Source organism: Panthera tigris, chromosome A2 (assembly GCF_018350195.1).
Source record: "Panthera tigris isolate Pti1 chromosome A2, P.tigris_Pti1_mat1.1, whole genome shotgun sequence".
In the NCBI taxonomy this organism is placed as follows: Eukaryota; Metazoa; Chordata; class Mammalia; order Carnivora; family Felidae; genus Panthera; species Panthera tigris.
Window position 1 is genome coordinate 54,804,734 of NC_056661.1, and position 17,300 is coordinate 54,822,033.

General features: G+C 41.9%; 1 protein-coding gene across 10 annotated transcripts in view; it reads right to left on the reverse strand.

Annotated features, from left to right (window-relative positions):
• CA2H3orf20 (chromosome A2 C3orf20 homolog) overlaps positions 1 to 17,204 on the reverse strand; it is a 100,946-nt gene extending 83,742 nt beyond the window's left edge. For 7 of the 10 annotated variants that reach the window (XM_042979581.1, XM_015542568.2, XM_042979580.1 and 4 more), the window contains exons 1-6: positions 15,031 to 17,204; positions 9,966 to 10,028; positions 7,065 to 7,121; positions 6,151 to 6,808; positions 5,257 to 5,397; positions 62 to 181 (exon numbers count right to left, since the gene is read on the reverse strand). In XM_042979581.1, the coding sequence (XP_042835515.1) occupies positions 62 to 181; positions 5,257 to 5,397; positions 6,151 to 6,622 (733 nt within the window). In that variant the 5' untranslated portion in view covers positions 6,623 to 6,808; positions 7,065 to 7,121; positions 9,966 to 10,028; positions 15,031 to 17,204. The remainder of the gene's footprint in view (positions 1 to 61; positions 182 to 5,256; positions 5,398 to 6,150; positions 6,809 to 7,064; positions 7,122 to 9,965; positions 10,029 to 15,030) is intronic. The other 3 variants (XM_042979575.1, XM_042979577.1, XM_042979576.1) reach the window with 3 other exon arrangements.
• Positions 17,205 to 17,300: the final 96 nt, after the last annotated feature.

The window sequence follows — 17,300 nt, forward strand, 5'->3', positions numbered from 1 at the left end:
CCCTCCCCCACCCCCTCCCCCAAAGATGGGCTAAGAGCTCTTTGCTGGAATCCTCTGTTACCTGTTTTCTTCTTGACTTCCCTTCCAGTTGAGAGGGAAAAGCTCAGACAGCCAGTAGATGACTCGTAGACAAGCTGGTAAGGTGAGTTCACACCCATGGTTGGAGTGCTCACAGAGGAATCTGGAGTGGAAGATGGAGGAACTCTTTTTTCAACTTTTCAATTTTTCTTGTAACCAAAAATTTAGTATTACATTTTTTGTTCTGACAGTATGGTAGAGTAGATATTCTAAAGTGCCCTGATTGCTACAAAACAACCACATCTTGGAAGAAAAAGACTTTTTAATGCATGAGCAGGCTCAGAGTAATTAAGGGGAATCTTTAAGATTCCTTTCCGACGGTACCCCTCACCCTACTATAGTATCCCTCAAGACAGTAATGACACCAGCACAGGGAGCCGGGAGCAGCAAGCACAGAAGGTGATGGTATTATTGCGAGGGCAAATGCAGGTATAAGTGCGGCGCTAGGTGGAGGGAATAAACATTGGGCCAATTATTCTCTATCTAGGACACTGAAATCAGATGCTTCTTCAACAACAAATCAGGCTCTTGCAGAATCACACTGTTTCACATAGAATCATTTGATATCCGACCACTTGAGAATTAAAATTTAGCACCCCCATCACTGGCGGAAAATCGTGATCATACTTACATAAACTTCATCAAATCATTGACTCATTCTTTACCCAAATATGGTCATTTCGCTGGTTAGGCATGAAATTGTTAGGAAATGTTAAGCAACTTATCATGGTTCATTCAAATTCCTAAAGAAAATGGCAGACCTGACCTAAATAGATAAAGACTATAACCAGAGACTGCACACGTGCAAATAATAACCTTCACTAGTGATACAAAAGTTAAGATTAGGATAACTTTCAGTACCTTCTAAGTTAGCAGAAATGAACTGACAACAGCCAATACTGGTAAAGATGGGATAAAACCAGTCAACCATGCTGGTATAGGCAAAATCCATCTAGAAAATAGTATTTGGTAAGAGCTGTACACATATTGAAACTTTCTGCCCCAATAATCTCTCTTAATCAATCTTAACCAATAGAAACTGAACTTGCATATTGCGATGCATATTATACTAATAGTAGGAAACTGAAAACCTAAGCATTTGGTTAATAATAGAACCTGAACATTAAAAGTCTACAATGAATTAAAGCGACAATTATTAAAATATATAGCTATGTTGGCAAACATTTGTCTCTCAGTTAAGGAAACTGAGAGGCAGGAAAATTGTAGTATATATATATATATATATATATATATATATATAGAGAGAGAGAGAGAGAGAGAGAGAGAGAGAGAGAGAGAGAGAGAGAGAAACCAAAAAGGAGATTACAAAAATGAAAAATAGGAATTATGTAAATAAAGATGGCAAGATTATTTGTTTTCCTTTTTTGTATATGTTTTACTTAGTAATATTGCCAACAACTGAAGATCAAGGAGCAGTCCAGTTTTCTTTCATGACAAGGCAGACTAGTATGTACTGGAAAGGAGAAAAGGCAGGAAGCAGGCTTATCACTAAGGAAATGCTTCCTTAAGCAAAGGGTATATTCTGGCTGTAGCTTTAAGGGAAGACTACTCCAGACCCAGTTACAGCTTTGGTCTACCTCATGCAGTAAGAGGGTCCAGAAAAGCAAATGTCATGTAAAATACGTCAACAGCATTTGGATCTTCTTTTTAATGCCCTGTAAGAGCTAATTCAAGTCTTTCTAGGATTAATGCTTTTCCAAAAAGAACAGATCAGTCCTTCATTTATATTTTGTTGGTTAGGTTTTTTTTTTTTTTCCCCAAGCTCTAGGCTTGTTTAAAGAGGAGCATCTGGAACAGACATGCCAGCAAGTGAGAGATTTCTTAGGGAGTGTGGTGGAACACTCCTGCTAATGTAGCAGGATGCAGAAATCATCAAAGCCTTTCCAGAGTTCAGCTCAGTTCTCTGCAAATTCTCTTCCACCATATTAACCACAACCCAGAAGGGAGGCAGGAAGCCACTGAATCACGGGTGAACGTCTGTGACCCTGCAAGAATGCTCAAACACCTTATGGGGTGGAATACTAATGGTGACAACCATTTCTTTTTCAAGGTAAGGGAATGCTACATTCAGGTAGGGGAGCATCTTGGGCAGGTCTGAGGGTGAGCCACTGGGCCAGGTGGGACTTTCCTACCCATGCAATAGACCAGCAGGCAGTGTCCCCCACAAATGAGATGGATCTCTAAGCTCCACACAGAATGCAAGATGCAGGACTCCATGCATGCTGGTAACCATCTGTGTATATAGTTACAGCATAGTTAGAGGGCCAGTGTTTTCATGGCATAGCTGATCCTGAGCAGCATGCGCAAAGAGTAAATTCCCTTAAAACAAAGACCTCCAGGTCATGGTAAATAGTGCGGAGGTGGGGGTGGGGGAGTCCAATTGGAATTTTATTTTAGAAAATGAAAACAAACTCGAAAACCAAAAAATAAATAATCCAATTAAAAAATGGGCAGAAAACATGACCAGACATTTCTCCAAAGACAACCAGATGGTCAAGAGACACATGAAGACAAATAAGCAGAAGGAAAAAAGAGAGACAGACAGACAAACAAAGAAACAGACTCTTAAGTACAGAGAACATGCTGATGGTTACAGAGGGGAGGTAGGTGGGGGAGGGGTGAAATAAGTGAAGAGCTCTGAACAAGGCATAGGATTGCTGACTCACTATATTGTACACCTGAAACTAACACAACACTGTATGTTAAATATACTGTAATTAAAATTAAAAACTTCATAAAATTTAATAAAAGAAAAAAAAAGCATACTTGGATCGAGGCTTAGGAAAAAACCCCAAAATTTATCAAAATAACTTTATTTTACCTTGTATTTAACAAAAGTTTGTTGATTTCGTAAGCACACGCTAATTCTCATAAGCAATAAAAATGACTGTGTCATTTTTTTTTTTTTATTTTTTGAGGTGGGGTGATTTTCTTTTTTCCTGAATGGTTGTAGGATAGCAATAAAACAGGAGTACCTTCCTGTTTTTCTTTGCAAAAATACCCAAGGGCTTTATCAGTTTTTACTTTTAACTGACCCCCAAGTCATCCTTTCTGCAAGGAGTCGCTGCCCCAGATGATTTTCCTGTCTCCAGTAGCTGATTGGTTTTGCCTCACTGTGCCATCGTCAGTGGCTTCGCATGGGGACTCAGCAGCTTTCCAACATCACTTCCACTGACTCCATGAAATCCTACATTTTTCCTGCAAGGCTGCCAATTTTATTATGCAATTTATTTGTACTGTACATGTATATTATCAGATGTTTAAGCTCTGACCTCCAAGGAAAGGTTTGTCCAAGATGGACAAACATCCAGTGGACGGGGAGAGATGCTATTTTATAGGGAGGGATGGATTTTACAGGTGAGAGTCAATGGTTGTGAGATTTAAATTTTTTTTACACTTCCCTATGAAACCTAACAGGCAGGATGACTTTCAGGCATCCAAAATGAACACAGGTGACCTTTGAACAACATGGGTTTGAACTGTGAGGGTCCACTTATATGTGAATTTCTTTCAATAACTATAGTACGGTCCTGTAAATATATTTTTTATTCCTTAGGATTTAAAAAAAATTTTTTTAATGTTTATTTTTGAGAGACACAGAGAGAGAGAGAGAGAGAGAGAGAGCGTGAGCAGGGGAGGGGCAAAGAGAGAGGGAGAGGGAGACACAGAAAACGAAGCAGGCTCCAGGCTCTGAGCTGTCAGCACAGAGCCCAACACAGGGTTCGAACTCACAAGCCGTGAAATCATGATCTGAGTTGAAGTTGGATGCTTAACCGACTGAGCCACCCAGGCGCCCCATCTTCCTTAGGATTTTGTTAACAAATTTTCTTTTCGCTACCTTATTTTATTGTAAGAATACAGTATATAATACATATAACACACAAAGTATGTGTTAACTGTTTATGTTAACAGTAAGAATTTTGATCTACATTAGGCTATTAGTAGTTAAGTTTTGAGGGACTCAAAAGTTACATCTAGATTTTTTACTGCTTGGGGGGTCAGCACAAGGGTCAGTTGTACTTGTATATCCACCATGCTTAAGAGATACATTAGATACAACTGATTCACTGTGTCTCCCAGATCCTATTCCCCTCCACCCCTCTCTAATGCTCACTTCCTCCAACTTAGCATCCAGCATTCCCCTCCACGCTTTTATACTGTACCCAAAGCAATATTGCTTGTATTCTTTCAAATTTTATTTAAATAGTATCATACCAAATGTATCCTTCTCAAACTTGCTTTCTTTTATTTGCTTAACACTGTGTTTTGAGATTTTATCTATACTGATATGTGCATTTTAATGCTTATTTCATTTTGTATTATTTTTTTCTTTTTAATTGAAGTATAGTTGACATACAATATTATATTACTTTCAGGTGTGCAATACTGTGATTCAATATTTATGCACATTACAAACTGCTCATCACAGTAAGTGTGGTCGCCTCTGTCACATCTGACACATCTGTCACTGTAGTATTATTGACTACAGTCCCTATGCTGTACAAGTGCTTGATTTTTACTTCTCACTACGTTCCATTGTTTAAATAGACTATCAATTGTTTTCCTCCTATTGATGGACACTTATGTTGTTTTCAATTTTATTTTCTTTTGCCATTCCAAACAGTACTGCAATAAACATTCTGGTACAACTTCTTGCCCACGTGTGCCAAGTGTGACTAGCCAAGTGTGGCTAGTGGACTGATGAGAATCCACACCAGCCCATGGCCAGATGAGCACAAAAATTAAGAGTAAACATTTAGAAACCTCTGTGCCAATTTTACATTGCTGTCACATCACATTTTTGAAAACGTCAGTCCACGAGAGATAGAGATCGGCAATTTTACAAGTTGGTCCTTTACCACAGACAGTTTGAAAAGCACAGCCCTAGGGAATGACCTAGAAGAGAAGTTGCTGAGTTGTCACATGCTAGAGCATCGACCACCTTGCAGATACCATCAAACTGCTCTCCATGGGAACTGCACCGATTTCTATACTCACCTGCAGCATTTAAGAATCTCTGTTGCTCCAGAATCTCTCTGCTTGAGAATCCACCTCAACTCTTGGAGATGTCAAATGTTTAAACTGGGGATTTGACCTTTCTATTGCATTCTTAGTGGCACTATTCGAACTTCTAAGGGCTGAAGCTTGGGTACCCACCTTTCCCTGTCTGTCCGGCACCATAGCTACTTTTTCCAATTGTGCTGATCAGGTAGTCAAGAGCCATCTCCTTGGCATTGACGTGGAGGAGCAGGCTGGCCTCCACGAAGCGCCTTGTGATGTCCAGAGGATTGGCACCTACTAAAGGAATCATTGAAGCAACTCATTTTCCTCCCAGCACAGGGCTAATGCTTCCAGGAAAAGACCTCTGTAAATGGCCCAGGAAATAAGGGTAGAGGGAAGCTCTATTCCTAGGGTAAGCAAGTGAGGGTCTTTTAATAGAAGGGTCTCCTTAATGGAAGGGTCTCGATTTCCCAAGACCTGTCAGGTGGCATTTTGCTCTCTACCCCCCTTACCCTTCTCTCTTCCTACCCACAGGCCAGGGTCCTGGTGCCATTAGTATTTAAAATAACATCTAGAAAGTTCTAGAAGCATCTAGAAGGCTCAATTACTGATATGGCTCTATCTTCCCTCCTTGATCTTGGGGTTACACCCTTACCATGGATGGTCTTGCTAAACACCAATCAGCCCTCTCAATTCACCCCCTCTTCCTGGGTGTTGCCTCTCTCCACCCTTCATTTCTACAAACTCCACCCTTCAGTGCCTCTGGCCTCACACTGTTCTCCACAGCCTACCTTCCAATCTGAGCTCAGTAATACTGGGGGAATGGGAGAAAAAAGAGAACACTTTGGGGGGAGAGGATTACTCTTGAGGGGGGTTGTGGGACAGGGTTCTATTCCTATGGCAGACCCATGGCTGCCACCTATCCCTAGCATATTCTTATACACCTGGCTGGGGGGGCTATGGTGGCTGTGGTGGACACACACACATCGGTCTGGGTAGATCCTTCTGGGCTCAGAAAAAATGGAGAAGAATCTGGTGAGCCAGCCTTACCAGATACAGACTCCACCATGGCCTTCATCTTTAGGGTGAGCAGCTCTGTCAGCAGGTGGATGGACCGCCGCTGGAATTTCTGCAGGATTTCCCGGCTAGAGTGCACCAGATGGCCATGGGTGGGAGAGCGGGTGAAGCTGGCGGGCCCAGTGGGTGTGGGCAGTGACGGAGGTGGTAGTACTGGTGGGGGTGCCTTCTTCTGGACAGTGGCCTGCATGGAGGTTGATTCCATAAGCACCACAGGTGGGGATCCAATGCTGATCTCCAGGCCCAGGATGTCAGACGCAGTAGGTACCATGGGGTCGGCAGTGAGTTCCTCCCAAGTGAACTCAAAGATGTTCCTGATGCCCTTAGGTACAGAAATGCCTGCATTCCGGCAAATGATGAGCAGTTTGGAGATGCGGGCCAGCAGCCTGGGGGCCAAGGCTGTGTATTGCTGGTACAGTTCTCTGTTGCTCTTGATGTCGTTCATGTTGCTAGAGTATGCATGCTGCTAGGTAATACTGTCCATCTCAGATAAGATGGACCTTCAGCTGTAAAAAGTCAGAGCCCCCTGAGAGGTGAATGAGAGCGAAAAGTTCTTACCTAAGGTGAAGCCTTGGAGACAAACAGAATGGAAGTGCTGAAATGGCCTTTACAGGTCATTGAGCCAGTGGTCCTATCCAGGGAGGATAAGGAAGTAACTGGTCACTCCTCACACAGTAGGGCAAAGGGATGCCCCTCTTCCCTTTTCTTCCCAGAGACAGCAACAGATAAACCCACATTGATGAGTCGCTTTGGAAAGGGCCTTTGGGGATGACCAGATTCCAGAAATGGTTCCAGGGACAGTCATACAAACCAAGTACCTCTTGGGAGGGACCCTGCGGGGCTGGAGGAGTGGAAAGGATGGGGAAGGGCGAAAGGTTCCACCGTACCTTTTATAGTTAGAGACCTGAGAGCGAGAGATCTTCTTGTAATTTAGTAATAAAAATCTGCAAAGAACAAAAAGATGCTTTATTGGCTGTCTGGAGAGGGTGATGTGGAAGTTCCTGGTGGTGATGCAAGTGTGGGCATGCAATCATTCAACATGTACATCCAAGGGCAGACAGAGAATACATTTTCTCAATTCAATGACTAATATTGGCCACATTTCATCAAAGCAAGGTTTTAAGCAATTGATTGTAAGATGCACCATCGTACAAGAAAGAAAAAAAAATCAATGTAAGATGCCAGTGACTACAAGACATATCACAATTTAAGAGATGTTAAAATGGGGGAAATGCCTATCTTAAAATCAATGAACTATAATAAATATTTCCCCACTTTAATAGAATTTCTTGAGGGCTCTGCATGCTCATCAAGTAGACATGTGTGGGGTAGCAAAGAAGCATATTTGTGTCTGGGTCATCTGAACACCATTAGTTGCTATGGTGGTTGTTACCCTTACTTCTAAATTGTGTTTTATTCATATTTTCTCAATATATATCAAAAATAGACCACTGGTTGGAGTGCCTGGCTGGCTCAGTCAGAAGAGCATGTGACTCTTGATCTTGAGGTCACGAGTTAAAGCTCACTGAGTATAGAGATTACTAAGAAAAAAAAATCAACTTAAAAAAATAGAACACCAATTGAAGAGAGGGAGTGTGAAGAACAGTTTGATAAACACAAAAATAGCTGGGAAAATCCACAGATAGACTTCGAGGGTTTTGTAATCAGATCTGAAAGTTTCATTTATCTAATCAAAATGAACCCCATAAGGACATTCTTTAGTAGCATATCAGTCTAAAATACATTGACAAAAGATGTAAAGTCCACTTCTTAATCTTGCACTACACGAAAAGGATCATTTATTTCTTTTTAATTCCAGAGGGGCTTTGTGAGAATATGAGCCTCTGCAAAAGATGCTGAAGAATCCAGAACATGTCACAAAAGCTGACCTAAGGGAAGCTTAGAGCAGACGGGGTAGGGTCCTCCCCCACCACCTTTGCCAGCACTTTCCATGCCATGCAGGCCAGCTGCCCCTGTGGTCTGACTTCAGTGGCCCCCAACCAGCACACCAGTAACACCGGCTGAGGAAGGACTGCTGGCCAGTGCCTTCTGGCAATCCTTGTCACCACAGCCTTCCAATCATCACTTCTACCTTCCATCCTGACAACCACTCCCCCACGATGTCCAAGGTGCCTCTTCTGCCAATCTTCCCTCTTTCATTTCTCAAACCATGCCCCCTGGAGCCACCCCAAAGTCACCCGTGGGGTGTACAGCCGGCATATACCAGAGCACGCTCAGGGCCATGATCTGGTGCGACCACCCCGGGGTGAGATTATTCACTTTCCCAATTCACTGATGAGGAATCAGAGGCTTAGGGAGACAGAGCTCCTGATCAGGCAGGAGTTGCCTATATGCAAAGTCTTGGCACAGAAGCTGTCCAAGCACACTGTGATTTCCCCACGGCCTTCGAGCTGCCTCTGCCCATCTATCAGCAACAAAATCCCCAAGGAACAAGAGCTCCATAGAGCAAACCCTTATGACATCCTGGTTTACAGAGAAGTGGCTTCCTATGTCTATTTGCTGACCCCTGGCATCTCTATTCCTCAGCTTTGGAGACTTAGAAAAAAATAGTTCATTTTTTAAATGAGAAGTCTTCAGAACAAAGAAACCACTCAGAATCTCCATCATCTGGGCAACCAGCCAGATGGATCTGACCCTGACCAAGCAAGGCAGATTTTTTTTTTTTTTTTTTTTTAAGCTAAGTCTCAAATGAAGAGAAGACAAATACAGTCCTTGAAATGTTAACTGGTTTGGGGAACTTCTCCCCACCCTCCCTACCAGTTCATTTCTTTTGAAGTTAACTTTGAAGATAAGTCTTACAAACAGATAAAAGCTGGTTTTTAAAGTGACTTTATTGAGGTATAATTCACACGCCATACAATTCACCCTTTTAAAAGTGTACGGTGGTTTTTAGTATATTCAAAGTTGTGCAATGAACACCACTATCTAATTTTAGAACATTTTCATCATCCCCAAGAGACATTCATTAGCAATCGCTCCCCATTCCCCCTCACTCCTAGGCAACCACTAATCTAGTTTCTGTCTATAGATTTGCCTGTTCTTGGCATTCCACATAAATGGAATCATACACTATGTTGTCTTTTGTGACTGTCTTCTTTCAGTCAGCATGTTTTCAAGGTTCATCCATGTCACAGAATGTGTCAGTACGTCATTCATTTTTATGGCAGAATAATATCCCATTATATGAATAGACCACAATTTGTTGATCCACTCATTATTTGACGGACATTTTGGTTGCTTCTACTTTGGGCTATCATGAATAGTAATACTATGAACACTCGTGTACAAGTTTTTGCGTGGATGGATGTCTTCACTCTCCTGGGTGTATATCTAGAAGTGAAATTGCCAGGTCATATGGCAACTCAATGTTTAACATTTTGGACCATCAGACTGGTTTCCAAAGTGGCTACACCACTTTACAGTCCCACCAGCAATGTAGGAGGATTGTAATTAATCCAGGTCCTTGTGAACACTTGTTACTATGTCTTTTTGATTCTAGAGCCATTCTAGAGGGTGTGAAGTGGCATCTCATTGTGATTCTGATTAGCATTTTCCTAATGCCTAATGATGGTGAGCATCTTTTTGTGTGTTTATTGACCAATTTATATCTTCTTTATAGAAGAGTCCATTTGCACCTAAAAGCTGTTTTTTTTTAAAAGAAAAATGTCATTTAAAATTTGCTATTACCATACACTTATTATATTTACATTATATTTAAGTATGATAATATAATCAACATAAATATTATATTTATAATTTCTACTTACCTGTATTTACTGCCATATATTTATCTCTTCAAAATTCAGCTAGATGTGACTAAATTCTGGCCTCTGAAATGAAAGCAGAGCTTCTGGGTAGGACCTTGAGACATGTTTTTACAGGAAGCTACCTTCATGGACTTGCTCTTTCCTCACAGCCCTTCTCTTTCCTCCTCTCTGTAGCTCAAGCAACCATGAGGTTACCTTGGAGAGGGAAGCCACGCATTAAAGGGGGCTGAGCAGAGCGCCGGAGCCTGGGCTCCTGATGACACAGCGACACCCCCACACCAACACTCGGCCACCGACCTCTAAACTGGTTTCACAGGGCAGAATGAACCACTTTATTCAGATCTCTATCCTTGCAGTCAAGTGTGATTCCTGACTGACAACCAGCCATGTTGGAACACCATCCCACCCTCCTTTCTATGTAAACATTTTTTATGATTCGGTCATTCATTTTTCCATCACTGAGACATGGGCCTTGCCCTCAACTAGCTCAACGTTTAACAGGCAGGTCGGACTTAGAACAAAATTGACTCATAGACTATAGGATAAGGGTCACACTACAGAAAAATATACACAGGCCATGAAAACCCAAAGAAAAGGATCTAATGGAAGCAGCACTGAAGATGGTTATAAAAGACGAGCGGAGGTTGCTACGCAGATGGGAAGGAGAAGGCATTCTAGGCAAAAGGAACAATATGTACATGGGAACAGAAGCATCGAAAGCACGGTGGGCTCAGAGCACTGCAAAACACATCAGCATGATTGGGGTCTATGGGAGAATAGTAGACAAAGTTGGAAAAGTGGTCTCGCATCAGATCACCAAAGGCCTTGCCAAAGAAGGTCATGCCAAAGAATTTGCATGTTATGCAATCAAATATTCAAATGTATTGTCTTTAATCACTAATTGTATCCCATGTGGCAAATCTCATCTCTGCAAATGAAGAGCAGGGGCCGTGTCTTCTCTCTCTTTCATAGTGTCCATATTATTAACTACAGGGCTGCTATAAGCAACTGAAAACTATTTGTGGCATCGAAGTCCCATGAATAGCCTGAAAGACCCATGCAGGTGGCCATAAGCAAAGTTTCAAGAAACACCTCCCACAAAGAAATGAAAGGATCATGCAATAAGTTTATAAAACATATAGAAGATGACCACAGGCCCAGGGGCTTCTTCATTCCATTTACTTACTGTCTGGCTGCTCTGTCCCAGAGGATAGATCTGAGGGGAGAAGCACGCACACAAAGCTACAATGACAAGTCAGAGTGCTCTCTGCAAGGCAGAACGGAAGCCCAGAGAAGATAGTTACCACTGGGTAGTGAAGAGCTTAGGCTAGGTGACCTTGAACCCAGCACTTGGATCTGTGTGATATTCTCAAGGGCACTAGTCCCCACCTCCCAGGACTGTGAGGAGTAAGTGCGGTGATGCACGTACAGGGTTGGCGCAACTCCTAGCACACAGTTAAGTGCTCAATGACTGTTAAATAGCAAACGGAAATTATTTGGAGCGGTCCAAAAAGGTTGCACGATGGAAATGACAGAAACTGCTCCGGAGACAAGCTGACTAGAAAACAAGGTGAGGAAGAGCATTCCAGGTGATGGGAACGACACTTGCTCAGGGCAGAGGCTCTAGACTGCCTGGCAAGTTTGGGGAACTGGAAGTAAGTAGAGCAGGTGATGGGTTAGTGTCGAGTGGGGAGGGGCCGTGCGTGGGAGGGGCAGAAAGGGGCCAGCTATAAAATGACGAGCCTGGACTTCATCTTGCAGGTGATGGGAAACCATGGAAGGACTGCCAGCAGAGGTGGCGTCTGTATTTTAGGGTACTCCTCCCAGGGGCTGGCAGTGTGGTGGGAAGGAGTGTAAGAAGCCCAGCTGCTGTAGAGATTAGCCAAGGAGAGGAACTGAATCACAGCACCCTGATTTCTGCCTACAGGACAAAGGGATTTCTAGTCCTTGGTGCACCCAGAAGGGTACTTGAAAAATACAGACACAGCAAGCTGAGCACAAGCAGAACACGGGTGAAAAGTGGGAAAGTTCTGAACAGGCTTTGGGAAAAGCAAGTGCATGTAATCAGAAGGAAGCTGGGCGGGGGGTGAGGAATCGGGTGTAGGTTTAGAAGAAAAACGGGCATCCTTCCTTCCCATTATTGGCACTGACCCAAGAATATATCTTTTAGAAGTTTATACAGCTGTATACTTAAAAACAAAAAGCTGTAAACTTAGCCCTCTCAGGTCACCTGGTCCTGGCTTTCTTTGCTATTTTCTCTAGTTTCTGGCTGTCTGTAGTTTTAATCAGAAATGCTTTGATAAAGACAGAAAGCAGTGCAGATGTAACTGTGTGCCTGCAATCAGTGAGCAAGCCCAGCTTTAGGCTAGGACAGGCATGAGAATGAGCCCTCACTCAGTGCACAAAAGAGGTGGAGATGGGACTAGGAAAATTAACAGACACTGTCCTCTCTGCTATTCAATATAGAAAGCATGTTCTCGACAGATGCCTGAATTCTCTAGGCAGATGAGAAGAAGAAAGGGCTGAGCTGGAGACAGAAGTGATCTGAGAGGAAGCAGAGTGGGGGCCAGCGCACATGATCAAGCTTAACCACCTGCCACCGAGGAAGGTTTACACAGGAGACTGAAACCTTATGGTCACTGCTTATCCTAGAGCAGAATTCACTTGCAAACCACCTGCATCCTCCACCAGGGAGATTTATCACGACATCAAGGGCCCTTATTAAGATGGTCTCCCGGCAAGACCCATCAAGGAACATAAAAATGATCGTCCCTTTGACCCAGTAATCTCACTTCTGAAAATAATGCCCAAAGGGATGATTTAAAAGGAGAGAAGCTACTGGAATAAAGACCCATGCTGGCTGAGCCAAACAAAAAAGATGCCTATAGCCACTTCATTCCTAATACTGAAATAATGCACCCAGCCAACAACTGAAGAAGGGTTTAACAATGATGCAGATGAATCTGATGAACTATCAGGTACCAATTAAAAATATCTGAGCAGCTCAGTTTCAAACATGTTAAAAAAATTTTTTTAATGTTATGTTTACATTGGTTACGTATACCTTAAAACTTATGCTGGTCATTGGAAGCAGGGACAAAAAGCCTTTCCTAAGGTAAAGATCTTTGCGAATTATGAAAAAATGCTCAACATCAGGGAAATGCAAATCAAAACCACAATGGGGTATGTCACGTCACACCTGTGAGAATAACTATTATCAAAAAGACAAAAAATAACAGGTGTTGGGGAGAATTTGAAAAAACTGGAAACTTGGTACACAGTGGGAATGTAAACAGGTGCAGCCACTATGGAAAACAATATGGAGGCTCCTCAAAAAATTAAAAATTGAACTACCATATGATCCAGGAATTCCACTTCTGGGTATTTATCCAAAGAAAACAAAAACACTAACTGGAAAAGATATACGCAGTCGTGTGTTAACTGCAGCATTATTTACAATAGCCAAGATATGGAAGCAACCTAAGTGTCCATCGATGGGTGAACGGAGAAAGAAGATTTATATACAGTGGAGTATTATTCAGCCACAAAAATAAGGAAATCCTGCCACAACGCGGGTGGGCTCTGAGAGCATTACGCTAAGTGAAAGAAGTCAGAGAGGCAAATACCCTATGATCTCTTACATGTGGAATCTAAAACAAATACAAAACAAAAACAAAAACCAAGCTCACAGGGACAGAGAACAGATTGGTGATTGCCACAGGCAGAGGATGGAATGGATGAAATGGATAAAGGGAGTCAAAAACTGCCAAGTTCCAGTTATCAAATAAGCAAGCCATGGGGATGTAACATACAGGATGGTGACTACAGTTAACACTGGATTACATATTTGAAAGTTGCTACGACAGTAGACTTCAGAAGTTCTCATCACGAGAAAAAGAATTCAGCAACTAGGTGTGGTGATGGATGATACCTAGACTCGTTATGGTGATCACTTCACGATACATACAAATATTAAACCATTATGGTGCACAATGAAACTAATATGTTGTATGTAAATTATACCTTGATTAAAAAAAATCTATTGATTACTGAAGACAGTAAATCTTGGGTCTCCTACAAAAACAGCAGTGCCATTCTCAGACATGTTTGTGACCTGGGAGAACCGGCTATGAGCAGAACCTATTTTTGTGTTTCTGTTTTTCATAAACAACCCTGAACAACATGTGCAGAGAGGTGTGGGGCAGGGAAGGGGCGCTGAGGGGTCGAGTATCTAAAACTACTCCTCATATTCAAGTTCAAGGAAGCTTAATTGCTGATAACTCTCAGAAACAGAAACAGAGGGGCGGGCGCCTGAGTAGCTCAGACAATTAAGCATCCCACTTCAGCTCAGGTCATGATTTCGTGGTTCCTGAGATCGAGCCCTACATCGGGCTCTGCACGGTGTGGAGCCTGCTTGGGATTCTCTCTCTCCCTCTCTCTCTCTGCCCTTCCCCTACTTGCACACACATATACTCTCTCTCCCAAAAAAAAAAAACAACAAAAACTAAAAAAAAAAAAAAAAAAAAAAAAAAAAAAAAAAAAAAAAAAAGAAAAGAAACAGGAACAGAATACAATGTACCCCAGGGAAAATGCTTATCACCAGGCAAAACTGCCACCAAGCAGGTGAGCTTTCAGAATTAGGAAGAACGTGGTAGTTAGAAATGTGGAGAAAGAAATTTTTTAAATTAAGGATGAAAAAGAAGTAGTATTTCTGACCAATCCCATCACTGAACAAACATACATTTACCATGCATGAATATGTAAATGGAGCCCAGGATTTAAGAAACAGGGTAACAGATCAATATTGGGCCTGAATGATAGGTTTTCACTAAAACACCTTGCTTCATTCCATGAATTTTCCAGTTTTCCTAGACAATGATCTACACCCATCACATCAGTCTCTTCCCCACCGATCCCAAACTATAAACATTAAGCTAGACGTTCACAACCTACACTAGCAAAATGCCTCACCAAGGCAAGGACCGGGCGGGAGGGCCGGGGGGGTTTCATTCTCTCTCCCAGTTTTCAGTGGGTCAACAAATTCTTTTCAATCATTATCACTTACCTTAGCCATGTTGTTTTTTACAGGAATTGCTTGGCATATAACTGACTTAGTTCAATTTACAGGCTAAAAAAGAAACTACACGCATACGGCGTGGCTGATCTATTTTGGGTTAACTGTAAAGACCAGTACCCACCCCTGCTCCAAATTCTAAATTCTACCGCCTCGTCTCTATGTCACAACAAGGTTAGCTGAAAACCATCCTGCAGGCTGCACTATGGCTTTAAGAAGAAATAAATGATCCCACAAGTCTTTGGCAAATGTACGGCTAAACATAGCAGAAATCTCATGTATATGGATTTAAAGTTTCTCCTTTGGGAATTTTGCAAGCAAACAAAATGATTTATTTAGCCAATTCAAATGAACTGTATCAAAACACACAAAGGCCCGGAGGAAAGATTACAATGAAAACAAGTAATTCAAAGCAATTTCTGATCCAAAACATTCCGCTTAGCTCTACAAAGATATGAATAAGGTGTGGTCATGTTTTCTGACAGATTTCACTGCTCCTTGCCTTCAAGTGAAACACTGCCATAATATCTTGAATGCTTAACGTACGCCTGGAAGAAATGTTTATCAGTCCTTTAGCTGCTAATGGGAGGAGTAGGTGTGGTCAGACCATAAAGTGTATAAAAACAGATCATGTAGAGTTGTACTGTGCTGGACAGTAGCCCTAGACACGTGTCTTTTGAGCATCTGAAATGTGGCTAGTATGACTAAGAACTAAAATTGTATTATGACTTGATATTGGATTCAGTTACTGGCAAACTTAAAAATGTTTGTCTTTTTGCAACAATGTGGATGTGTGAGTCTACTTTTTCCTGTATGTTTTATGACATATAAATACAGATTGAGTACTCCTGATGAAAACTTAGCATCCGAATTGAGACGTACCATGGAGGATTTGCAGTTGATTTTGAACACTTGGTGTGAAAACAAATGTAAAATATTTCAATATTTTTTTAATATGGAGTGTTGAAATATTTTGGATATACTAAATAAAGTATACAATAAAATTAATTACACTTTTGTAATGTGGGTCCCAGAAAACTGAAAATGACAGAGGGCTCACATCCTATTTCTATGGGGCAGTGCTGTTCTAGAGTGATCTGAAGTCTTGAGGACTTGAACGCCATCTGCTGGATACATGTGTACAAAACAGGCCCACAAGAACCGGTAAAACTAACACTTCAGCTCTGGGTCTGAAAAGGAAGAGGATGTTAACTGGGCTCATGAAACAACTACATGTATGCTAAGAGAGGATTAGAAATGTTTATATAGTCTTGACATCCTAGAGGACATCCGACTTACAGTTATTAGTCGACAGTGACCATAAGCCAAAGAGCAGACTGCTTCGCCATCCACCCTAGGTTGGGCCATCCTGGGCAACGATGAAAGGTTATTTGGGGATCCTGCTCATGACCGCTACTCCCACAGGCCTGGGCTTACTGCTGTCTGGCTGGCCTTCCCGCCTGTTCTCCACAATCAGCTCTCAAGTCCTTCTGCTCTACCTCATAAACACGTTCTTTCCATTGTTCTCATTTGTCTATTGTTTTCGTTCTTCCCTTCCATTTTTTTGTTTTCTTAGGATTCCAGTGAACTATTATTTCTATTTTTCCTCTCTAGTATTCCAATTTTCCTTTTTTGTCCCTCTCCCTTTGTACTACAAGCTGTTTCAGTTGGTTTTGTAGCTTTAGTTCCTATGTTTAGGTCTTTGATCCATTTTGACAATGAGTTGGTTTTGTTTATGGTCTGAGTTGTGGGTCCAAATTCATTCTTTTGCATGCAGATAGTTGTCCCAAAATCATCTGAAGAAACTATCCTTTACCCCATTGGATGGCCTTGGCACCACTGTCAAAACTCAACTGACCACAGAAATAAGGATTTATTTTTGGACTCAACGCTAGTCCATGGATCTAGGTCAGTACTGCACTGCTTTGATTCCTGTAGCTTGTAGTAAGTCTTGAAATGAGGAAGTGCGAGTCCTCCAACTTTGTTCTTTTTTAAGATTGTTTTGGATACTCTGCGTCTCAATTCCATACCAATTTTAGGATCAGCTTATCAAGTTTTGCAAAAAATGTGACTGGGTCAGTTGATATTAACGTATATTTTTTTAAAAAGAAGTATTTGCCTGGGACGCCTGGGTGGCTCAGTCGGTTAAGTGTCTGGCTTCAGCTCAGGTCCTGATCTCATGGTTCACGAGTTCAAGCCCTACATGGGGCTCTGTACTGAGAGCTCAGAGCCTGGAGCCTGCTTCAGAGTCTGTGTCTCCC